Source organism: Porcisia hertigi, chromosome 7, assembly GCF_017918235.1.
Source record: "Porcisia hertigi strain C119 chromosome 7, whole genome shotgun sequence".
NCBI lineage: Eukaryota > Euglenozoa > Kinetoplastea > Trypanosomatida > Trypanosomatidae > Porcisia > Porcisia hertigi.
In genome coordinates this window covers 527,808-551,784 of record NC_090566.1, presented here as the reverse complement: position 1 = coordinate 551,784, position 23,977 = coordinate 527,808, and the positions used below count along the sequence as shown (strand labels likewise).

At 57.0% G+C, this 23,977-nt stretch overlaps 8 protein-coding genes across 8 annotated transcripts; all 8 read right to left on the bottom strand.

The window, feature by feature from the left end:
* Positions 1 to 415: 415 nt before the first annotated feature.
* On the bottom strand, positions 416 to 736 carry JKF63_06477 (uncharacterized protein; the record flags this gene model as incomplete). Its single annotated transcript, XM_067902426.1, has 1 exon — positions 416 to 736. One exon carries the CDS (start codon positions 734 to 736, stop codon positions 416 to 418), a length of 321 nt encoding a protein of 106 aa, XP_067759447.1.
* Positions 737 to 1,472: 736 nt separating this feature from the next.
* Positions 1,473 to 2,387, bottom strand: JKF63_06476 (uncharacterized protein; the record flags this gene model as incomplete). Its single annotated transcript, XM_067902425.1, has 1 exon — positions 1,473 to 2,387. The coding sequence occupies one exon, from the start codon at positions 2,385 to 2,387 to the stop codon at positions 1,473 to 1,475; it is 915 nt and encodes a 304-aa protein (XP_067759446.1).
* A 1,075-nt stretch (positions 2,388 to 3,462) lies between these two features.
* JKF63_06475 (uncharacterized protein) lies at positions 3,463 to 4,716 on the bottom strand (the record flags this gene model as incomplete). Its single annotated transcript, XM_067902424.1, has 1 exon — positions 3,463 to 4,716. One exon carries the CDS (start codon positions 4,714 to 4,716, stop codon positions 3,463 to 3,465), a length of 1,254 nt encoding a protein of 417 aa, XP_067759445.1.
* Positions 4,717 to 5,641: 925 nt separating this feature from the next.
* JKF63_06474 (uncharacterized protein) lies at positions 5,642 to 8,194 on the bottom strand (the record flags this gene model as incomplete). Its single annotated transcript, XM_067902423.1, has 1 exon — positions 5,642 to 8,194. One exon carries the CDS (start codon positions 8,192 to 8,194, stop codon positions 5,642 to 5,644), a length of 2,553 nt encoding a protein of 850 aa, XP_067759444.1.
* A 1,693-nt stretch (positions 8,195 to 9,887) lies between these two features.
* JKF63_06473 (uncharacterized protein) lies at positions 9,888 to 11,189 on the bottom strand (the record flags this gene model as incomplete). The annotated part of the gene is made up of 1 exon (XM_067902422.1): positions 9,888 to 11,189. The coding sequence occupies one exon, from the start codon at positions 11,187 to 11,189 to the stop codon at positions 9,888 to 9,890; it is 1,302 nt and encodes a 433-aa protein (XP_067759443.1).
* A 563-nt stretch (positions 11,190 to 11,752) lies between these two features.
* On the bottom strand, positions 11,753 to 13,306 carry JKF63_06472 (uncharacterized protein; the record flags this gene model as incomplete). Its single annotated transcript, XM_067902421.1, has 1 exon — positions 11,753 to 13,306. The coding sequence occupies one exon, from the start codon at positions 13,304 to 13,306 to the stop codon at positions 11,753 to 11,755; it is 1,554 nt and encodes a 517-aa protein (XP_067759442.1).
* Positions 13,307 to 16,360: 3,054 nt separating this feature from the next.
* JKF63_06470 (uncharacterized protein) lies at positions 16,361 to 20,098 on the bottom strand (the record flags this gene model as incomplete). The annotated part of the gene is made up of 1 exon (XM_067902420.1): positions 16,361 to 20,098. The coding sequence occupies one exon, from the start codon at positions 20,096 to 20,098 to the stop codon at positions 16,361 to 16,363; it is 3,738 nt and encodes a 1,245-aa protein (XP_067759441.1).
* Positions 20,099 to 21,474: 1,376 nt separating this feature from the next.
* JKF63_06469 (uncharacterized protein) lies at positions 21,475 to 22,827 on the bottom strand (the record flags this gene model as incomplete). Its single annotated transcript, XM_067902419.1, has 1 exon — positions 21,475 to 22,827. One exon carries the CDS (start codon positions 22,825 to 22,827, stop codon positions 21,475 to 21,477), a length of 1,353 nt encoding a protein of 450 aa, XP_067759440.1.
* Between the last annotated feature and the right edge of the window lie 1,150 nt (positions 22,828 to 23,977).

Below are 23,977 nucleotides of genomic sequence, written 5' to 3'. Positions count from 1 at the left end.
AAAAACGTAGAGGAAGAGAAGAGGGCATAATAAGTGGGACAACTAAAGGAGCGGAGCTAAAGTACCACTGTGATGTGTGCCGGTCCACAGAAAAACAGAGCGTGTCGGCGCTGGAAGGAAGATCAAAGAGAGGAAATTTCCCCGCCACCCTTATCAGATTTTTTTTTGGGGGGGGTCCCCGTGTGGTGCATTCCTTCTGGACCAACTCCTTTTTTTTCTCTCTTTGTGGGGTGGAAGGCACGTTTCTGTTGATGCCCACCAGACCACAGACCGCACATACCCTCCTCCCCCCCTCCTCCTTTTTTCTACTTGTGCACCTTCAGTCTTTACTCGATTAAAGTGGAGAGCCATGCACAGACACACACACACACAGTGAAGCCACATTTCGACACAATTGCACAAGTAGTCATAACAACTAATGATCGGGTTGAGAAAAGGGCGTTGGCTTTCCGACGGGCTTCGGTGCCATTCGCACAATCGACGTGCCCGTACTTGACGGGTGAGGCTGCTGCTGCTGCTGCTGCTGACTAGGTGCATTGCCGCTCGTCTGTGCTTTTGCCTTCAGCTCCACGGCGATCGCTTGGGCCCGCAGCTTGAGGAGCCGCTTAGCGTCCACGGACTCCTTCACCGTGGTGGTGTGTGACTTGGCACCCTGGGCACGGAGCTTCGCCTCCAGGCGGCCCTGATTGACACGCTTTTTGTTGCCACCCCGAGTGATTTTAGCGGAGTGACCCATGGCTGCGGCAAGGCGGAGAGGGAAGGGGGAACAGAAGGAGGACGGGCTTGTGTAGTGTGATGTGTGGTGTCGCCTGGGGGGAGACAGAGTACTGAACAATGTCGTGGAAAACAGCGACACAGGGATATGCTGATCCTGCACCGGTGGTCGAATACAAAAGTGGAGGAAGAAGAAGAGAAAGGTGGCGGCGATGGGGGGGGGGGGCGGGGCTTATGGATGGCAACCCCGCTGACAGTTGCATGATGCGCATACACGTCAACGTCAAACGCGAAATAAAAAAAGACACAGACCGATACATCGACAATATAAAAAGGGGGCGGTGGACGTCTTCAGGGAAGGAGACGCCACGTGTACGCTGCGCAGCACCGATCGTACACTGGCACTTCCACAGTTCCTTCAACCTTTCAAACGCAGCAACGCGCTGATGCTGCGATAGGGGGAGCGCATAAAAGAAAAAAAGGGGGGAGACGCCTGAAAAGGGCGAAGGCAGTGATAGAACAAAGTGTGTGTGCGTGTGTGTGTGTGTGGGGGAGTACTTGCCTTCACCTGCAGCCTTTGTTGAGACGAGTAGCCACCTCCGTCCTCACTCATCGATGACCACGCATCCCAACACCACTGAAAGACAGCCCTACGGATCTTCCTCCGGGGAAGCGCGAAGAAGCGGTAGACCATGCTAGAGTGTACACACGCGAGCGTGAGAGGAGATCAAACAAGAGTGGCAGTGTTCCGCACATCGTCACAACGCCTCGTCGTTCACGCCGCGGCGCAGTGCACGTTTAGCCTCGCGGTCCCGCTGTTGCGCTTGGATCCGCACTTCGCGCGTGTACTCCTCCCACGCGGCCTTCTCTTGAAATCGTTTCTTCTCCGTATAACTCGTCTTTGTGCGGCTCTGTCGGAAGCTATCCACCGTTTCACCTTCTTTGGTGAGCGCCTCTGTAAGGTGCGCCTCCCAAGTCTTCATGGACTGAGCCACGAGCCCCGAGGACGCGGAGGGACCGTCGACGGATGTCTTCAGACGCTTCTGCGAGGCGCCGGCAATCGACCCACCGCTGCCACCCAGATGTGAATCCTCCGCTTCATTGTGCGCTGGAGAGGGTCGCTTGCGCATCACGGGTGGTGTGTCTTGCCAGCTCCGCATTACCGGCGCCACCCTAAGAGAAGTCGGTGCGGCATCGCCTATACCGTTCCCGGCCCTCACAGGCATTCGATAGTTGAAGTAAAAGAGGGGATTTGCATGTGAAAGTACAGTGTCCAGGTGGCCTGCCAGGGCCGAGATCGTGGTGGCCCTCGCGTCATGCAAGAGCCGCTCAAAACACGCGCTGTTAGTCAGCGTGTACAGCCAAACAGTATCCTCTTCTGAGAGCGCGGTGCGAGTACAAAAAAAGGCGTTATGGGGAACAGCTTCGGGTTGCCCAAGATGACGCTGAGAGAGCACACGCCGCAGTCGCTGCTCCCGCTGCAATTGCAACCTTGTGACCTCGGGTACCCCATTCATGCCTCCGCCAGAGAAACCTCCGAAGGCCGCGGTGTGTGTCAGCTGATCCTGCACATCATCATTGCCGGAGCACGATGACGCGCTGGAGCTGGAGGAAGAGCTCCGAAAGGAAGCCTCAGAGGAGGAAGTACCGTTGTCCGACTCATGCATCGACATGTGAACAAAACTCCTACACGCAGTGTTCCAATAAGGATTGCAACCGTTGGGGGGGGGGGGTCGATGTGTGAACAAAAATGTAACGTCAAAGATATGTGGGGGGAGAGGGGGTGGAACACAGAGCGCATTTGCATGGCGAGTGTGTGTGTGTGTGTGTCTTCCAGCGCACGCATCTCGTCGGATGTGCCGGCATTGAAGACGAGATGCTGTTGTCAACGCATGCATTTTCTCATTCGATGCAAAATGCCTCGGGATTTACTTTCATCTCTTCGTTTGGTCTTTTTTTTCTTGGGGGAGGGGTAGGGGGTAAAGGAGTGCAGCCCCTCATCCCTCCTTTTTTTTTATATTATTACGGTGTAGACACAATGCGCAGAGAAAAAGGGAGAACAAAATCGCCCAGGCAAGCAGCGGGACAACGATGTAATCTTCTATTTAGGAAAAAAAATAAAGGTAGGGACGGGAATAAACGCATCCTCCCATCAGCATATGTGTGTGTAGTGCATCTCTGTGTGTGTGTGTGTGTGTGTGTGTGTGTTTTGGGGGGGAAGTTGTGCATCACACACACACACACACACGTCAATGCCCATTCACAGCCCAAGTCGATAGGGAGATGAGGACAAGGGAAGAGGAGGAAGTGCGTGCGTGCACACGTGTGTGTGTGGTGGGGGGGTCACTCTTTACAGACAGAGGCACACACCTCAGAGAAGACACGCAGCTGGAGGGAGGCCCACAGGCAATGAGATAACACTCCTCCTCCTCTCCTCCCCCGGAAAAAAAAGTGTGCGCAATGGGTGAACTGGAAGAGACGAGTGCATTAACGGCTCAGTTGGTGTTGTGGGGAACATACTCACAAGGAAAAACAAGGCGACCCCTCCTCCCCCCCATCCCCCACCCCCCATCCCCCACCCCCAAAGAGGTGAAGGAATACAGCTCCCCTGGATGGCATCCCTGACGATAAACGTGTCTTCGGTCCGTCTTTCCTCGCAGAAATGCACACAAATGATGCCCCCTTTTCTCCTCCTCGCACCTTTGCGGAGGGGTGGGAGGGGGGATTCCTGCGCTGACCTCATATATGTTAATCCTTGCCGGCGATAAACGTGGCCACCTCACCAAGGTTGCTAAAGGTGGCCCGTAGCGACTCCATGTAGGAACGCGAGTCGTACTTGAGATCGTTCTCCTCAAAAAGTTGACGCACTCGCGGCGCCAGCTGCACGAAGCGGAACTGCGGCATACTAGGGAAAAGGTGATGTTCCACTTGAAAGTTGAGGTAGCCCATAAACCACGTCACAAACCACGACGGGGTGACATTCATGGTGTAGATGGCAGCGTATTCGACGAAGTGTGCGTGCTGACTCGCCGGAAGCATCGGCAGGTGTGTGTGGTTGAGGGCGAAGTTGATGAAGATCGAAGCAGCGCTGATAGCCTGCGAGAAGAGAGCTCCACCGAGGCCTCTCCAAAATGAGACCTCTAGCTCGTAGCAAATGACGCCAATAGCTATCCAGTGGCCCAGGATGGAGATGCCCTCCGTGTACCGCCGCCTGCGCACGACGTGGCGGATGTGAAGAAAAAGCTGCCAGTAGAGGGCCACAAGGGAGCAGGTTACAGGGCCGAAGAGATACACCTGCAGCGAGATCCAGAACCGAATGGCCGCATTCTTTCTTCCACGGTGTGCGATAGTTTTGTTAAAAGCAACGAGTGGCAACGTCTCGAGGTCCACATCGTGGCGGTGCTTCTGTGGGGTAGCGTGATGCTTGTTGTGCTGCGACCGCCACCACGACGCGCTCATGCCGTCGCCCAGCCCATAGAGCACCTCCTGTATCTTGATGTCCACCCACGGAATGCCGGTCACGCTGTAGTGACCAGCCTCGTGCATCCACCAGCCACAGCGCCCCTCTGCCAACCCGAGGATTACAAGTGCGATTGGCCACAGAGTTGGTAAGCGGAAGAGCATGTAAGTACCGATGACGTGCATTAGAATTAATTCAGAGAAGCGGTAGACAATGTGTGCCCGGTCGGCGTTGAAGAGACCCTCCTCGACACAGGCGTCGTGTAAAACTTTGAAGTCCCGCGAGAGCTTCGCCAGCCGCCTTTGCTCCTCCACATCAAGGCTAGGCTGCGGCGGCGCTGGGCGGCTCGGTAGCCGTTTGAGAAACTTGTCTGCCCTGGGGAGCTTTAGATGAAACTGCTGATACGTCTCGGTGGCATCACCGCTCCCGAGGTAATACTTGAGAATATTCCCACCGGGGTGGTGGAAGTGCGTGCAGTCGTAGAGGGTGCCACCGATCAACACCTCATTTAGCTGTTGCGGAAGAGGGCTGTCCGAGACCATCAAGCACAAGAGAAGTGATAGAGGTGAATACAAATACAGGCGTGGGTGGCGAGGGCGGTCGCGCGCTGTTGAACGTAAACGGTGAAAAAACGAAGGGTGTGAGAGAAGGTCGTGTGGGGGAGAGAGAGAGAGAGAGCAGCAGCGCTCCTAATCTAAAGCAGGCCAAAGGGCCAGCCCCTCATCACACGGGGGGAGGAGATATGGAGGGGAAGGGGGTCAGGACCCGACAACTTCTTTGAAGTCGCCCGTATTGAGCCCGCTCAGCTTCAACATACGCCCAAACACTCAACATCCGACACGCCCGTCTTGAGTGTAGATTGTTTGGGCAAATGTTGAAGCTGAGTGGGCTCCAGAACGAAACTGTGGAAGCCGTACCTACTGTCGTCGTGTGTGTGTGTGGGGGGAGAGGAGGAGAAGAGAAGAGAAGAGATACGCGCCATGCCACGGGAGACATACACTCGTCTACAGGCCAGATAAAAATATATATAATCAAAAATTGAAAACAAAAAACAGGCGGCAACACACGAAATCTCACAACATTGGCCCTCTAGCCCGCCCGCCCCCCCCCTATTCCCCCAATCCCGTGGCTATGCTCACCTTCCGCATACAATAACAGGTTCGCGAAGAAGTGCGTACACCATTCGCGCGCGTGTCCGTGTCGGTGTGGTCATCCCGCAGCGCAAAGTCAACTGCGGCCGAGTCGAGCAATTGGAAGGGGGAGTGGGAGGAGGAGGAGGAGGGAGAAGCGAAACAAATCAAGCCGCCTGTGGCCTATTCGACCAAATGCAGCCAGGGTGTACATATACGCAGAGGTTTTCTTTGGGGTGCAGAGAGATGAACTCCCCTCAATGTGACGCAGGGATCTTCTCTGCAGCCCTCCTCCCCCCCCCCCCTGCAGCCAGGGCACATAGTCGTCTTGCTCTACTTACTGCCCCACACCCAGACGCTGCTTCTCGGCTGTGGTGAGGTAGCGCTGAAGTACATCGAAGGCCAGCCCCTCCAACTCGCGCACGACGTCGCTAAAAATGCCCTGGAACGGCTGCAGATTCTTGTGGGACAGCGACACAGCGACGGTGGACGTGCTCGCGGCTGTGGTGTTCAGGCAAAACGCCTCCACAACCTGCCTCGCGCTGGCTATGCGCTTATACAGAACTGCGAGACTTTCGACCAGTAGATGTCGCGTCTTGAGAATGAACTCGAACATTACCTGCTGCTCGCGAATGTAGTGGTCGTCCGTAAACGCTTGCCCGCGCAGTTCGTGCAGCGGCACACTACCCAGCAACCCGTTCTGCACTGCGAGACTGCCACCTGCGCTGCCGAGCGGCCCTGCCCCTCCTCCGTGGATACCATGAACACCGGCGCCAGATCCCTGAAGCGTCGTAACACCAACGGGAATGGGAAGGATCGCACCCTTGTGTGGCGCACTGCTGGCCCCTGGCGTGCTCGCGTTCACAACGCCCACGACGCCTGCACCCTGAGCGATCGCCGCTGAGTCGGTGAAGCCAGGAATAGCCCTTTTGAGACTGGCTATGTCCTCGCCAGACACCTTGCCTTCCCGTGAGGCGAGTGTGACGAAGCGGTCGAGCAGGGTCTGCGCGTCAGCTGACAGTGCCTGCGAAAGCGAGGGGTTCTGCAAGTACTGCATGAGTTTCTCGTACGCCTCCGGATCAGCGGCGCGAAGCGATTGAATGAACTGCAGGAATGGCCCATTTTTATTCATGAGCTGCGCCTTGGTGAGTTCGTCGCACTGGAGGTCGAAGCGCGGGGCGTTACGCGCGATGGTGGCCAGAAGAAGAGCGGAGAGGTTAGGGTCTGTGACACGATCCGCGACGCGACTACGGAACGCATTCAGCAATGATGTCAAGTCACGGTCCTCCTCTTCACGGCGACGAATAGTATACTCCATCGACGCCATGGCAGATCTCATGAGATCGTTCATCTTGCGCGCGTGCTCCAGCTCCGTGCACCAAGCAGCGGTGCTCTTTGCCAATATGTCCTGAGATGCCCTGCCCGTCTGGTGCGTAGCGGTGACGCTGCGCATCTCATCGCACACGCGGCGGTGCTCCGCCTGCAACGAGCTGAGTTTCCCCTCCGCGTCACGCAAGCGCTGCTCCAGCACATTCCTGTTTGCCCGCTCCTGCGACAGCTGTTTCTCCAAGTCTGACCTCTCAGTCTGCTTGGTGCTGGCCTCGGTGCGGGACTTTGAGAGGTCTACCTTGAGTTGTGTCACCTCTCCGCGTAGGCTGTTGCACTCCCGCTCGGTGTCGGCAAATCGTGACACCATATCTGTCGCATCCTTGATGAGCTTTGCGTTGTGCTCCTCCAGCTCCTTGCGATGCTTCCGCTCTGCTGCTAGCTCCGCATCGATCGTGAGCCGCTTTTCTTCCTCCCCGGTGAGTCGCAGCCGCAGCTCCTGCGCCTCCTCCCGTGCCTTCATCAACATCTCTGACATGTTGAGCCGATGAAGCCGCTCACTTTGCACCTCAACCCGGAGATCGCCCTGGGCGAGTTCAAAATTGGCTTTCATCGAAGAGACGAGTGCGGCTTGCGTGGCTGGTGGCAGCCGCGGCAGGGGCACTGCCGGCACTTGCAGACCGACCGCATTCCAAACACGCAGGGTACCGTCATTGCCAATACTCCAAACCTGCGCCACCTCCTGGTGCATCGCCTTGCAGCAACCATGTATAAAATTGTCGTGCGCGCTCTCCACATTGATGGTCGTCTTCGCTGTGAGCGCGTCAATCTGTACGATGCGTTTGGTGAAGGTGGTTGCCACTACAGTGCCCGACACTGCGACCATCCCTGTGACACGTCCGATTCCCCTCACACGATGCTGTAGTTGCAGTGTTCCTTCGTGGAGTGCGTACACATCGACGTGCTCGTTCGCTCGGGACACCCAGATGGTGCCGGTGGTGGGCTCGTGCAGCAGCGCCACCACTTCACTTTTGCTTTCGCCGTGGTAGATAACACACTCACACGTGAAAGGATCCCAGAGGTACAGCGCACCGCCTGCATCGCCGCCAACGACGAAGCTGTAAAACTGTATCACTGCCGTGCACGGGGAGAGGGACGTGGAGAGGGTGCCGAGTCGCTTGTGCGTCAGCGGGTGATGGATATAAACGGAACCGCTGGCGGCAGCAATGACGGCAATGTGACCATTGAAGGAGAGGCTCACCACCTGCACCTTCCTCTCCGCCCCGGGAATGAGCACAGAGTCGACCCACTTGTGCGTGGCGATCTCGTAGAAGTGCACGCGGCCCTCGTTTGTGCTCACCCACATCTCTTCAAAGACTGCTATCATGTGCGTGGCCTGCGCCGGCGTTTCGCCGTCTGCACCTTTGAGTGTGATGTCGGTCGCGTGGTCGCCGGTGAGCGCTGAAAAGACGGCAATGCCACCACTTTGCTTCGCCACCCACACCTCTTCGCCTGCTGCGCAGCAGAGGCGACCAGCAACGGGGGAGCTGTGCAGAACCTTCATGTGTACGTCCGTGTGGGCGAGGATGTCCAAATGTGTGCGACGGCCCTCTGACTATTGGGAGAATCGGAGGTGATCTCAAAAATCTGTAGCACGACCCTCGCACTCATCACCAGCACCACACCAACGGACACACACAACGCAAAAGAAGAGAGGAAGAAAATACGACGACACAAACTCAAACGGGTCAAACACCTCTGCGTTCCGTGTGCCGATGTGTGTGCCTTCTAAGTGTGTATGTGTGTATGTATATATATATATGTGTGTGTGTGTGTGTGAACCAATGCAAGGATATCACCCCACCCTTCACACTTTGCTTCCTCTCTTGCTTGAGTGGTGCGCGGGCAAACGAAAGACGCTCTCCTCCCTCGGGTGAAGCTTTATGATATTCTAGTACTCTCTAGCGAGTATGCTCTATGTAAGGTGTAGGAAAAAAAGAGCACAGACGGTGTCACGGTGTGACTGTGTGTGTGTGTGTGTGTGTGTGTGTGTGTGAGAGAGAGAGTTTGTGTGTCTCTTTGTTTTTCTTCTCTTGATGCCTCGCGAGAGAGGTGGCGCTGTCTTGGGGCCTACACCGCAGTAGTTGTTTGATCCGTGGCTGTTGGGATAATTGACAAATTTGAATAGCGAAGGGGTATATGGGATGGAAGAGAGGCGATGGGGGGGGGGGGAGAAGACGAACACAGGGCGGTGTACGGCAAAAATCCCAGAATAGCTGCGATGTCGCAGACGCTGAAGGAAGACGCACTCCATCATCTTTCGCCGCAGCGCCGGTTGTGCGGTGGGTGCAGGCGGCCCAATAGAGCGAGCAGCACACCCGTACGACCACGCTCTATCTCCCCTTCCACTCCCCGATCCATTAAAACGAAAAAACCCACACATGTCCAACCACGATGCATGCCGACATGCGAGACCCTTAGACGTGGTTCATGATCCTCCGCGTGTACTCCACACACACACACACACACACACACATACCACGTTGCCTAAAGGAACCACGCAACTGAAGAGCCCGGAGTACCTCACACCTCAGCCCCAACCCCAACCCCTTCATTATTATTCGATTGTGAAATATTGGTCACCACACAGTGGTTTTTTCCTGCACCACGCTTGAGGTGGAAAAGGGAGGCGCGTGAGAGAAAAGGGGGGGCCGGGCGGGCGGGAAGGAGGGAGGGAGGGAGGGAGGGAGGGAGGAGGGCATACATGTAATACGTGCTCAATACATGCGAGACCCAAGAGGAGATGGCAACCAAAGGAGCAAACAAAAAATTAGCTTCACCATCCCCCTGCCATCAGCAGCCATCTCTCTCTCCCCCCTCCTCCCCCGCCCCATCGCTTCGATTCCCTCCCTTCTGTGATGCTCGCCATATACACGCTGCACATTTCAACGACAAACGAGGAGGGCCACGGTTACGGCGCCATGACTAACAGTGGGTGGTGCGCAGTCAAGCGCACCGGCGTCAGCGCGTCGCCGGACACCACTCGCCCAGCCCCGCCCGAGAAACTCACCTGCCCCACAAGTTTCGATCGCTTCATCGCTCTGCAAAATCCCCTTCAAAAAAAACAAGAACATATATCGTCTTGGCCTGATGGAACCCCCCTCCCCCCTGCTCCGGCAGCGCTCATCACGGCCCCCCCCCTACGCTGCCATCACTGTTGCCTGCTTGTGCTGGTGTGTAGTCTTGACGCCACCGTCTCATACGCGCACCACATTACCGGATCCAGAAAACACCTGAACCACAGGAGAATGGTGGTATTTCTTCAGCTGTGGGTCAAACTGTGGCACCATGCACAGTCGTCCCGTGACCAGGAAACGACCGCCTGTCTGCATGTCCGCCTTCAGTGGAGCCCAAAAGTCGTGCCCGTACACACGCACCGTATGGAAGTCCATGTCAGGGTCCCCAGGAGCCGGTGCGGTGAACTCAGTTGCCACGGTAAATTGAAGGACGTGGTCCTCAAAGACGTACCCCTCTTCAACCTCCTGCACTTCACCCAGCAGCACGCACAAGTTGACGCAACGCCAGTGCGCGGCTATGTCACCCTCCTCCGGGGCGTTGGGGGCCACGTCTAGGTGATACTGCGGGGCGTCAGGGAGCGCCCCCTCCTGCTGGCGGACATAATGCAAAGCGCTGAAGCCGGGAGGGTTTCCAGGAGCGGTGGTGACATCTCCGGCCGCACCCGGTACACCCCCACTTGCCGCTCCTGGAGTGTGAGCGGAGACTCCACCTGTAGCCGGTGTCGCGCCCGTGCTACTTTGAGAAGCCAGGGTGGAGGCGGACGTTGGCATATCCATGTTGTGCTTCGCCTGATAGTGATGTTGGAGAGCCGCCTCAAGTCGAAATGTCTTCTGGCACAGCGTGCAAACGAACAAACGCTTCTCCATATCCGCATCCGAGGGTTTGTCAGCGCCGTTGCCAGCGTCACCGTTGCTCACGGGGGTCCCACCAGCGGGGGTGGGGTCTAGTGGAGCGGAGGGGGAGGCCTGCTTGCCCGTGGGTACAGCAGTGGCGGCGCCGAAGGGAGCGGCGAACAGCCCCGGAAACGGCGAAGCGGCCGCGGCGGTGGAGGCGCCAGGCGCTGCAAAGGAAGACGTCGCCGTGGCACCTCCTGCTGGCGTCGCGGCGCTCGGAGCAGCAGTGGACAGTGATGACGACGCGCCATGCGCCCCACCCTTGAGCTGATCCACTTCAACAGGAACCATCTTGCCGTCTTTCTTCATGAGTGCCGTTGCGTTGTTGCCGTGACGGGTCATGATGTGGTGGTTGAGGGCGTTCAAGAGGCGGAATGTTTTCTGGCATTCGCCGCACTGGTATTGAGCCTCCTTTGGGGCGTAACGCACTACAGTGGTGCACATCTCGCGAACTGCGCCAGTGAGAGGCGGTCCGTTATCGAGCAAGAAGCTACACCTTGACCATGGCGTCGAGTGGCTCCTGGCGCGGCGCAGCAGTGCTAAGGCAAGCCACCGACGCTGCGACGTTGCCACGGCAATCCGTTGCATGCGCTGAGTACTCCGTTAAATTGTGGGGGTGTAGTGAACTGAACGTTAAAAAAAGCTGTGTGCTCTCCTTTGTGGCAGTCGTCGCTGCCAGTGGTACTGGCTAGTAAGTGTTGCACTCATATTTGGTGCAACACACAACATCGAAACAACCACAAATATATTTATGATGGAGAGCGAGAGAGCGAAGGACAGCGAGATGGGATAGAGGGGAATGGCATGATATATGAAAAAAAAAGTGACGGGTAACGGCACGCCCGCACGAAACAGCGAAGCAGAAAAGCGTGTCTGCATGAACGATCGAGATGTATGTTAGTGAAAACGAAAGTGGAAGATCAACGAAGGGGCGAGGCCGCGAAGAACAGGAAACGCTTCGCAGCACTGCCACCCTCGCCCCCCCCCCTCTTCCGTCTTTTCTCGGTGGATGTACCGCACAGACGAGGACCCAACGCTAGGTAAACTGAAGAGCCCTTCGTATATTGAGATTCCTGTTTCGGCGGGTGGGATCCTCCGCCCGCTTCCGTTATACGGTTTGCCGACCTCCAATAGCGTGCAATTGCGATGCATTAGGATGCGATGTCAAACACGTTCTTGTGCCTCCACACATCCAGAACCACTCGCGCCACCATCAGCAGCGCCGCGTCGCGGGCAATGTCAGGCAGATCAGGACAGAGTGTCCCTGCCTCGTGAAGGAGGCCCTGCAACACCACGGTAGTGTCCCCAGCGCTCTCCAGACCCTCGACAGCGGCATCACAGGCAAGGCCGACCAGTAGGGTCGAGAGGTACCTCTGCACCCAGCTCCCAGAGTACCCACTCAGTGGTGCCTCACCGCTCCTGAGGGTCGTCGTGCACAACGCGCTTCTGACGACAACAGATGTGACGCGGCGATGCTCGACTGTGGTCACTAGATGAAGCCCTGACTCCACTCCGGTTTCCGCCGCCGCCGCCGCCTCCTCCTCGTAGCCGTCCGAAAAAAGACACCGCTGCAGCTTCGCCAGAAGGTCCTCCTCCGCCAACGAGGACAACTGCACTACGTCCTGCCAGGCGACAAGCGTCTGTAGACGCCGCTTCATTTCCCCGCTGCTAAGATGCACGGTCGATGTAAAAGGCGGCATAGCGTAGATCCAGTCTTTCGAGTCAGCCCTGCGTACCGCCTCGCCGAGGGTGGCAGCGTCGCCGTTGCACCTCCGCCTGCCCTCTCCCTCAACGAAGGGCATGTCTGACGCGACTGCACCGACAACGTCTAGGGTGAAGAGAGGCGCGTCGGCACTTTCGGAACGGGCCTCGGCAAAGGTCTGCCGCAACTCCCCCACGTCCACCTCCCACGGTGCCGCTGCGTTCAGCACCCGATCCCCCACAGTGAGGAAAAAATCGGTCATGTCTGCCTTGAGTGTGGCCATGGCGCCCGGCCCGCCGGCGATGCAGCCCGACTCAACAAGTGTGGTGACGGGACTTCGCACGGACCCCACGGACGAGGTATTGAAAGCAACGTAGTCCCCTTCTGGATGAAGATAGCGACCAAGCGACGCGCGTGGGGTGTCAACGAGGAGCGTGCAGTGATGATATGTAATGTCGCGCTGCACTCGCATTGCGGAACCGGATATCTTCTTGCCGTCAAGGAACAGGTCATGCCGCCCTGTCGTGGTCAGCCGCGCCGGGTCGATCGCGTAACACGCACAGAGCCCGAGGCGGACAAGCTGAATAGTTTTCTCCGGTGCATAGCGAGTGCGATGAGAGAGGAAGGAGAGGCAAAGGTTCCCCTCGTCGTGGAAGACGGTACCGCCGCCAGACGCGCGGCGAGCCACGGAAACGCCATCCGCAGCCGCGCGTCGCAGCGACACCTCCTGGAAAATGTTTTGGTTACGCCCCACCACGACGCACGGCCGATTCACGTACAAGAGGAGTAGGTACTGGTCCTTGCCGAGCAGGAGGCCTCGAGTGAGTGAGTCCTCCGCGGCAAGGTTTTCAAAGATGCTGCGGCTATTTGATTCAGCGACAGCGAAGTTTGAGCTGCTGTGCAGTGCCGCCGTCGCCTCCTTGTCTGCCTTGCAGTTGGACGCCAAGAAAGAAAAAAGGGAGGTGGGCTGCGGTCGATGGCGTCGAAGGAGAGTTGCCCACATTTCTTGGGCTTTTGTTTACAATTCAAATGACCGTTGTTTTTCGTCTTTGTGTGTGTTTGCAGGGATGTAACAGAGGTAGACGATGCAACAAAAGAGGAGCGAGCGGGAGGACAGGGAATCGTGGAAGGGAGGGGGAGGGGGGATACGGGCTGAACAAGTGAAACCGCTGTGGAAGAAACCGGAGAGAGAGGTATAGGAAAACACCAAATGCCCACAGTTGTGGCGTGTGGCGGTCAATTAGCGGGCAATCGTTGAGACACCCCATCGACGATGGGGAAACGCGAAGCCAACGAAAATAGTGTAGTGTAGTGTTGTGTGTGTGTGTGCCGCTATGTCACCTCTCGTATTGCACAATTGTCAAGATGGCGAAGAGGGGGGAAACATGGTCAGTTGGGTGCAGAGGTAAAGTGAATGGCAGGGTGCCGCCCACCACCACGAGATGTGAACCCAACGCATACTTCGGTTATACCCCAAGACAAAGAGGGACACACACACACACACAGACACGCGCACACATACAAAGTGAACGAGTAGCAACGCACATGTAAAACAAAAAAAGGAGGCCAGAAGGCGGTGCGTCACGCATGTGGGATTGAAGGTATGTCAGATGAGTCTACGTATATACAAGCCTGCACCTGCACGCGCAACGGCTCCTTCCCCCTTCCCCTGTGTCTACGGCCGAGCTTGAGTGTTATTGTACATCGCCGATAGAAATGATATAACAAATGCACGCGCCTTTGGCAGAGAAGTGCAACACGTCGTCACACTCGCGCGTGGTCTCTCTCTCACCCCCCCCACCCAGCCCCGCTTGCCTCGGCTTTTGTACGTGACGGCGCACCGCTGCGACGGAAGCAAAGGTCACGGCCCTAGGCTTTGGAGAGAGGCGGAGATGGGCAAAAAAAGGCACCATCGATGAAGCCGCCGTCTCATCAGTATCACAACGTCGTCAATGGGGGAGGACACCGTACAGGAACCGAAAGCCGTGCTATCGCTGCCACCGTCACGGCCCAACCACCATTTCACTCGCCCTTCGGTGGTGCAGCCTTGGGGAGGGTGTCTTCGTAAGTGACCTCTACAGTGTTGTTCGCGGTTGACCTGCGGAGGAGATAACTGCCGAGGTAATCCACAGGGTTCGGCGGTCGCACGCGGCACACGTCCTCGAGCGCAAGAGCAAGTACCCCCAGAACAGTGCGCTCTAGGTATACCTGAGTGGGGAGAGTGGAGTCACTGTCGTTGACGGCGGCGCTGGGAGCTGCCGACGCAGGTAGCTGGTTGTCATTACTTGCTTTTCTGACTGCAGTGGGTGTTCCCGCCTCTCCGGCGCCCGCCGTGAGCGTCGCGGCAGAGGACGACATGTAAACGAGAAGGCAAAATATATGTGAATCGAATACACCCTGGGCGAGGGGAAAGTGGGGGGGGGAGGGGGGGAGGGGGGGGAGGAGGGCTTTCTCTAACAAGAGAGAATCGAAATCTACAAGGCGGGTGTGTGTGTGTGTGTGTGTGTGTGTGTGTGTGTGTAGAGTGATGTAGGGGAATGTGGGGTGGGCAGTGTGAGCCAAACTGGATACTCAACACCACAAGAGCCAGGGGCTTTAGGTGTACAACAACAACAAGACGGACAAGACGGTCACGAAGACTGTAGAGGCAAAGGCACACACACGTGAGGAGAATGTGTGGATCAGAATGGTGCAACAAGGGGGGTTCTTCGCCACAGTCTCGTGGTCTAGGCATGTTAAAGTTGCATCCGCAAATGCACACACCCGCCTCCCCCTCTCCCTTCCACCCTTTGCGGCCTGGGCCCGTAAAAAAAAAGGCTTGTGAAGAGGAGCGAGTAGTCAGCTGCACCGACCATGTTTCATGCCAATCAACTCTACAGACAGACACAGAGAGAGAAAGACAAGCGACACAGCGACGGATCTCGAACTTGTGACCGTCTCCACACAACCCACAGAATGACCCATGCAAAGGATGCGCTGAGCGTTTGAGTGGGGGAGGGGGGGGGGCTGCAAATACTAGTGATGGTACACCACTTCCCCCCCCCTTTTTTTTTCGCAACCCGCACTGCGCACCTATCCCGTCGGCGCACAACTGACTGACGAGAGGATACATATATAATAATAGTATAAAAACAACAACAGAGGCACGCCGCTAAAATGTTATAAGTATTACGGTCGGGGAGTAGGGGGAGGGGGGGGGGCACACAGACACCCACACAGAGACAGAAAGAGGAATATATAGCACAACAACAAAAAACACCTTGGACAGTGGGTGCTCAGTCAACACAGATGTCATGGAGAGGGAGGGAGGGAGGAATGGCCTCTGTGGGTGAGCAGGAGGAGACCGTGGGTGAGCTGACCGTGCGGGCAAATGTGTGTGTGTGTCAGGAAGGGATAGCAAAAGGAAAGACGGTGCTGAGTGAAAAGCGGGCGGAACGAGGCAACATGCGTGAGGATGCTCTCTCGAGCACCTCTGACCAACCCTCAGCATTGTGTGTATGTCTGCACGCGCATCTTACCCCCCCCCTTCCCTCTTTTATGCCACCGCCACACGAACGAGCAAGCCGGCAGCGTCGCCACCACATTCACAGCAACGCCCCCCCCCTATTTTGACTCTCTCAAAGGTAAAGGACGAGGAAAGACACGTACTCGAAAAAAACACACACACACGCGTTATCAGCCCACCCATAAGCGCACCAGTTCACTCAATACTTGGAAGGGAAAAGACCGGGCCACTCACATGACACGTCGTACACTCCCAGCCCAGCAGCAGACAACGATGTCAGATGCAACAAGAATGCGAGGAAGAGGAGGAGACACGCCGCGTGTGTGTGTATGTGTATTAGTAGTAAGGGGAGGGGGGAGGAAGACGGCATACTGAAGAAGAACATCTCCGCCCACACACAGTGGGGGCACCCCACAAATACTGCCCGCCAGTGCGCCTTGCCGCCCCCGCCGCCTCCCCCCCCCCCCCCGCTCTCTCTAATAGGCATGTCCAGCACCGAATTGTAGCAAGACTCCTCCTTCTCCTTCTTCTTCTCCCTCTCCCCTACGCACCTCAGTAATCCGTGAAGAGCATCAGCGAAGCCTTCTCGATCACGAAACAGCCAAACGCGTCGAGCATGAGAAGCTGCGCGAAGCGGGTGCGGAATTCCTCAGTGGGGAACACCGTAATTTCAAACTCACGATTGATCTCCGGGTTCGCCTCGGAGGCGAAGGAGAAGACGATGATGGCGAGGAGGATGAGAGCGATGAACATGGGGCGATTCTTGCGGATCCCTTGCATAAACGGCTCGCCGCGGTAATTCACGGCAAACGTGACACCAGAGATGAGAGTGGTAAGGAGAAACATGGTGGAGTTGAGAAGTGTCGGCTTGAACTCCCCCTCTTCATAGTTCTTGCTCATGTCAGTCATCGTGGCCGCGTCCACCTCCGCCACCATCCACGACGTCTGCATCATGCAGTACAGGTGCAGCGCAAACTGGAAGAACACAGTGCAGATCATGTACGGGTGAAACACCTTCGTGACGGGACGCTGACGGCACAGGTGCGTCAGCGGCTTGCTACGGGACATGAACAGGAAGCACACCGACAAGATAACGCCAGCCAAGATCATCTGCTTCTCCCCGAACTTGACGCCAGCGCAGTGCAGAACCGACATCGAGTAGGCTTGCGTGAGGCAGTTCAGGGCGAGGATCTTGTACATCATATGCGTCGTAACCAAAGTCGTGCGGCCGAGGCGTATGATGTCGCACACGGAGGTCAGCGCCTTGGAGCGGCACGTGAACGGCGCCGCGATAGACGCGTCGCCGAGCTTGATCATCGGGGGCCCGCCCATGTTCTCGTCATCTGCGTTGAAAAGCGACTCCATGAGAAAGTCTGACTCGCCGGCGCCACCCGGCAGCGTTGGCGGCGCTGCCGCCTTTTTGTCTGCCTTCGTCTTCTCCATCGCCTCCAGCTGCTTGTTCCACCGCGTGACTTGCTTGATCTCCGTCGCTCGCTTTGCCTCTAGCATCTTCCACTTCACCATTTCCATAAACGGCGTCCCCACCGGCGGCTGCGGCGGCACGACAGTAAACTTGAAGTTTGGCGGCACCTTCAGCCCAGCCGGCACATCTGGCTCATTGTGCGCCTGCGGGCCAACCTGCAGCTCATTCTTCTCCACCTTGGTGGCAACCGAAGCTGAGTTGAGTACGGCAATGCCGGCGTGCGCCTGCTTCAACGCACCAACGTCATTCGTTCCGTCACCGGCCATCATGACGATGTGGTTCTTCTTCTTTAGGTCCGTGACAATCTCTTCTTTCTGTGTAGGTGCGCAGCGGGCCCAGATGGTGACCTGCTCGTTGTAGACCTCAATAATGTGCTGCATCAAGGCAGGGGCGATTACCTCCGCATTCACGCAGAGGTCCCACTCGTTGTCGAGGGGCATCCGCCTCTTACGGCCGCGCTGGAAAGTGTTGGCGATAATGTCCTTGGCCGTCCCTGGCTGTACGAGGCTCGATACCGAGTCCACCCACTCCACCTCACCACCTGCAGACGTCTCCTTCGCCACTAGCTGGCGCTTGCAGAGCAGCATTGACACTTCCTTTCCAACAGATATGGCTGTCTGCACGCTGTCCCCGGTGATGATGACGCAGCGGTGGCTGCCGCCCTCCAAGTTCTCGATCGTCTCCTTGGCATCTTTCTTCAGCGGACAAACGTACACGGCGAGGCCGGCAAAGTGGAGGCCCCTCTCGACATCGTCGCGACGGAGAGCGGCCACCACCTCTTTCGACGCCCGCTCCTCGGCTGCCAGCGGGCGGTAGGCAAGGGCGATGACGCGGTAGCCCTTTGCGGCCGTCTCCTCGGCGATCTTCAGGCAACTTTCAGGGACGGACTCGCATAAGGCCGCGATGGACTCCGGTGATCCCTTGGCTACCACATACTTGCCGTCTGGGGCGGAGATCACACAGGACATGCGGCGCAGCGTAGCGAGGAAGGGGAAGCGCAGCAACACCTTGTATTTCGTTTGGGAATTTGCGTCGGTCTTCTTGGCCTTTGTGGTGTCGCCATTGCTCTGCTCCTTGACGTTCGTTGGGTTGTAAATAATGTTGTCCTCACCATCAATGCTATAGCCAAGGGCGGCAGTGGCAGCCTTTTCCATCTCGTCACCAGCCAGCGTCTCTTCGTCTAGGCGTACGAGCGAGTGGCAGGTGGCCAGGACCATCTCCGAGTACTTGGGAATCTTCTTCAGTTTGTTCAGTAGTCCGCTACCATCGGCCATGTCCACACCCCCGAAGAGCATCTCGTCCGTCGTGAGAGTTCCCGTCTTGTCGAAGCAGCACGTGTCGACCTTGCCCGCGAATGGGATTCGGAACGGCTCCGTACAGAAGACCTGGAGCTTTGTCAACGCTAGCAGGGTTGTGTTAACGGCCAGCGACAGCTCCATCGGAAGCTCTGGCGGCACGACGGAGGTGATAATTTGTACACAAGACAGGAAGAGCTTCCAGCGGCTGCGGTTGGGATCGGCAAGACCGCGCTTCAGTAGGTACCCGCTGGCCGCCAGAGCGAAGACGACGAGCACGCCAATAAAGCCGAAGGCCTCGCCGCTGTTCTCGCTGACACGGCCCTGGCTGTGCAAGATGGTGCGCAGCAGCTTGCCCTGCTTCGTCTCAAAACCTGTCTTCAGCACGACAGCGAGCGCGTTACTTCTGACGCGGTTTCGACCGCCTTCCTCGGATAACTCCTGAGGGCCGTTACTGAGCAGCACTTGGGTGCCAGAGAAGATCATATGCCTCGCGTGCTTCTTGATGCTGAGGGCCATATCCATGTCATCCGGCGCCTCCTTCAGCTGCGGTGTAGACTCGCCCGTCAAGCTGGCCTCGTTCACGACAGCAGTGCCCTTCACCAGCACCGCATCCACCGGGCACGGGGCGTTGCTCGGCACCACCATGATATCCAGTGGCAGCAGGGCATCTGTCTTGATCGTCACACGCTTGCCGCCACGGATTACGTCGATATCGCGTACCGGCACCTCCGCCATGTCGCGGAGCGTGCGCATGTTGCGGATGCGTTGGTAGACCGTCGTGCACTCCATGCCCACCATCATGACCCCTGTGAAAAGGGAATAATACCAGTACTCGTCGAGGCACCAAAGCAGCACGCAGAACATCTGAAACACAAAGAACGGGGAGAGGGCGTGGTCGACGAACAGGTCGTGGAACTCAGGTATTACCACCTCCATCTTATTGAGGCCGTACATATCCTCTTGCTTCGTGCGATCCGCCTCCTTGTTGAGTCCCTCCCAATGAATGTAGTAGGAGAAGCTGTGCTTTGTGGGAAATCGCGGCTTCACGAAGAGACCCTCACGCCAGTCTAGCTTCCACTTGCGCTGCTGAAAGACAAAGCATGGTGGGTGTCCGCCCTCGCTCTCCTGGTGCAGCGGGACAATCTGCGACTCCCCCTTGTGCAAGTGCGTCTCGACCAACAAATCGGTCGCGTCCGTGAGCTGCTCCATCGCCACAGTGCGGTAGAGGATGCGAGCCCGGAACTTCACGGACCAAATCGTGAAGAGGGAGAGGAAGGAGTGAAGAAACACGAGGACCGGAGTGCAAATGGCGTGGAAGAAGTCGATGTACGTTTGATGCACCAAATACGTCACGCGGTCCCAGACGAGCTCCGGGTAGATGTAGAGACAGATGGAAACAACGTAGAGCACTATGAACGGCCAGACGGTCAGCCAGGTGTACCACTCACGGCGCTGCAGAAACCGGATCTGCCGGATCATGGTGTTCTCAACAATGTTCTCGGCTGACATGGCTGCTCGCGAGGTGTACTAACTGCGGGAAACGAGATACGATGATCCAAAGGATGGAAGACAAAAAAAAACGGTGGTGGCAGTAATGTCACAAGCGCACGCGTTTCTGAGTGTGTGTTCGAGGGTGAAAGAAGTCGGCAGTGGATAAAGGCAACGGATGATCTCCCGCGATATGCGGATGCGCACCGACGAAGCAAAGAAACACACAAACACACGGGATCGTGTGTCTGTGTGTGTGTCTGTGTGTATTCGCGTGTTAATTTTTCTCGTGGAGGGGGTGGGGTGGGGGGACGACGACAGCGACAGCCAAAACTCGAAAGTCGCTCGAACGTTCTCCCTGGAAAGGCACCGTCTCTCCTCACGTGAGTGTACACCGCAGGTGTAGTGGGAGGGGGGGGGGGGAGGAAGAGGGAGAAGGAAGCGCAGGCGGTCGGAAGATAAATGAAAGTTATGCCCTGTTGCGCGCGCACGAACACACAGAGAGCGACTTTGAACGTCGAGAGGCTCGAAAAGAAGTGAGAGGTAGCGACAGCAATAATTTAAAAGGAGGGCGGTATGGGGTAGACAAGGAAGTGCACATTGAAGTTTTCACGGGTCGTGGTGTGGCATTGAGTATAAATCGGTTTTTTGTTGGGGGGGGGGGGTGGAAGTCATGGGGTAAGGGATCACGCAAGAATCGCACCAGTGTCCCTGCCTCTGCCTCTGCCTCTGCCCCCGGCAAAAAAAAAGGGGGGAGCGAGGGCATGTCCGGTAAGTGTTGCCATCTTGATGGCATTCTGCGGTGTGTGTGTGTGTGTGCATATGGTGTATTTCCAATCGGAGAAGCCAGCGAGAGCAAAGAACCTGCGTTACAGAAGAAGCCAAAAAAAAAGAAGGGGGAAGGGGAAACAAAAGCAATGAGTCTAATACGACTCCGCGCCGATGACGGGGGTTAAACGTGGAGCTGTAGCAGTCGGCACACACACACACACAGACTCAAGCGGTGCGAGCGCGTCGTGACCGGTTCTAGTATACATCACAACCGTCGTTATCTGTCGCGCTGGGTCATCCCTTTCCACCGTATGCGAATACTTCTTCTCACACCCAGCCGGCCTCTGCTTAGGGCGCCAAGAGCAACTACCAGCAGCAGGATTGAAAGGCCAAGCCGATGGTGACGCAGTACGCAGGGTGGAGAGGGGAGCGGCAACGACGCCATGAAAAACCAATCGGGGAATAATCACAGGTGAGCACATCTATTCAGCACCTTCCTCTATATGTACACAACAGACACAAAGGTATACACACCTACACACACACACAGAGAGAGAGAGAGGGGGGGGCACCTATCAGCGAAGAGGGAAGTCGTCACCGACCCCACTGGATGCGCACGAGAGTCATCAGCGCTGATGCCCATCTTCCATACGCTTCAGGAGACGCACTGCCTCCTCTACACCAGCTGCAGCGCACGCCTGGAGCCAACGCTTTGCCTCTGTGACAAGATACTCCACCTCAGGCGCCCCTGCAGAGCCCTCGCGTTGGGCATGCTCACTTGCCCCGAGCAGCAGCTTGCCCAAGTTCAGCTGTGATGGGGAGTACCCGGCCTCCGCCGCCTGGCGATACCAGCGCAGAGCTTCGCCCCAGTCAGAGGCATCTTCCGCTGACCCCTCATCCGGTAGGTTAAAAAACGCGGGTGTGCCGCGTTCGTAGGTCTCACCGAGTTCGTGTATGGCAGGTAGATAACCCGCTGAGGCCGCGCAGAGCAGCCATGTTTTGCTCGACGCGGTTTCTCGCTGAAGACCCATCGTTCCCTCGCGCAGGCATACAGCCACAGAGAGCATCGCACCAGGGTGTCCTACGCCGATTGCCGCGTCAAGGAACGAGAGCAGTTGTGGCTCGGCTAGGCCACACGGCCCGACCTCGCAAAGCGCGACGAGCTCAGCGAGTGCTGCACCAACTAGCACAATTGTCGAGGAAAGCAGTGCGGTCTCTTCCATTGGGTGCGCAGCGATGAAGGCGGAAAAAATATTCGCTGCTGCCATCAGTGACGGCGCCTGCGCCGCATCCACCATGCACCCTGTGACTTCTGCATCGATGCCGGTGCCTAGGGACCGCGAGTACCGTCGACACGGACGCTGACCTTTCAACTGCACCCGCTCTTGCTGGAGGATACGCAGCACATCAACTAGAATGCGCTGCAGCGGTGCCGCCAGGAGCGACGCCGTCCCAACAGGATGAACCAGGTATCGCACTCGATCCTCCACATAGGTGGTTGCAGAGATGCTACACATCGCGGGGGATGACGAGGGGCCCTTAGACCGTTTGTGTGCAACCGAGGGCGTGCTACGAAGGGCGGCAGCAGCAGCGCTTCCATCACCGCATCTTCTCGCTGACAACGGCGCTGCACTGCCGCTGCGCGTAAGCGGTGACGCTGCAGGCGTTAAGCCTGGGGTTGCGAAAGATGACTCCACCTGACTGCGTGGAGGAAGCGGGGAGGTGCAAGCAAAGGAGGATGTGGGGCCAGTGAAAGCCGCATCCCCCAGTCGTTTGAGACTCTTTGCTGCTTCAACCACAGACGTGCCAACGCTGCCGCTCTGTGGCAATTGGGGGCGAAGTATAGGTCTACCACGATGGGCCTTCCGCACCGCTGACGTTCCCAGTGGCCGCAGGTCATAAATGCCAAAGCCAATATCCGGTGCCGGTGAGACGCATGAGGTGGAGTTGGAGACTGGACGTCTAGGCACCGAGGGCATGATGATGAGAAGGCTAAAAAAAAAGTGGGGGGAGAAAGAAGCTCACACGGGTAAGATGAATAAGACAGGAGAGCCCAACGAGGGGGAGAAGAGAAGGGGGGGAAAGCTGGGGGCCAGGGCAGGGCAGAGGCAGTGGGCGTAATGACGAGCGCGGAGTTCTGCAAAAACCCTTACATGAATCCGGGGGCCGCTTTTACTTCTCCGTCACAGCAAATGAGGTAGGGAGTGTGCCGAAATTAGGGAGAGAGAGAGGGAGAGAGGGGGAGAGAGAGAGGGAGGATACTCGCACAGCGTGCAGGTGCAAGCGTGAAGATGTAGCGAAAGAGGTGAGAAGACGCAGTAGTAAAGGGAAAAGAGGAGCGCAGGCAGGGACTTCCAGACGCAAATACATAGCAGACATGCAACCTCCTCCTCCTCTTCTAGAGTCATAGACGCGGGTGTTTGTTTGTAGAGATGAAGTCTGAGCTTTTCATGGAGCTTGACTGTTTCTCTAACCTTGGAGTGATATGTTCTACGCCTCGTTCACGTATCGCATGCTGGGGAACAGCGCGGCGCGGGCTGGGTGCCGACTCTCGAGATCGCGACGCGCCCCCGTCCTGTGGCCGAAGGGGGGAGGGGGAGTGGAATGTGTGAAAAAAACGAGACGACATGAACGCACTTCATTCACTGCTGAGGCATTTCCAATGCCGTCGTAACGCTTCGCAGTGTCTTCAGATAAAGGCGGCTGCCACTCGAACCACCGTAGAGAAAAACGAAGACTGCACAAAACGTTTTGTCTTTTTTTTTCTCGCAAGAGGGAGGTAGGGATCGTTGGGTGACAAAGATAGGGCGGCGGCAGCAGCTTGCACTCAAGAGATGTCAAGTGCGGTGAAGACACCTGTCAGAGGAAAGCGATGATGACCACACCTCCTTGAGCGCACCACGTCTATCCGTAGGGGCACGAACCCACTTACATCTACACACCGTCAACGTGCGCCGAGACATCGCACACGATCGAATTCACGCGGTGGGCACATAACATCAGGCGACCGACGCATGCACAGCGGTGTTTTGCCTGTTCGCTGTTACTTACTGAGACACATTCAGAACGCCGTCTTCCTCGGCCCTCGTCGTGCCACCCCTCCCCACCCCTAGCCATTTTTGATGTGAT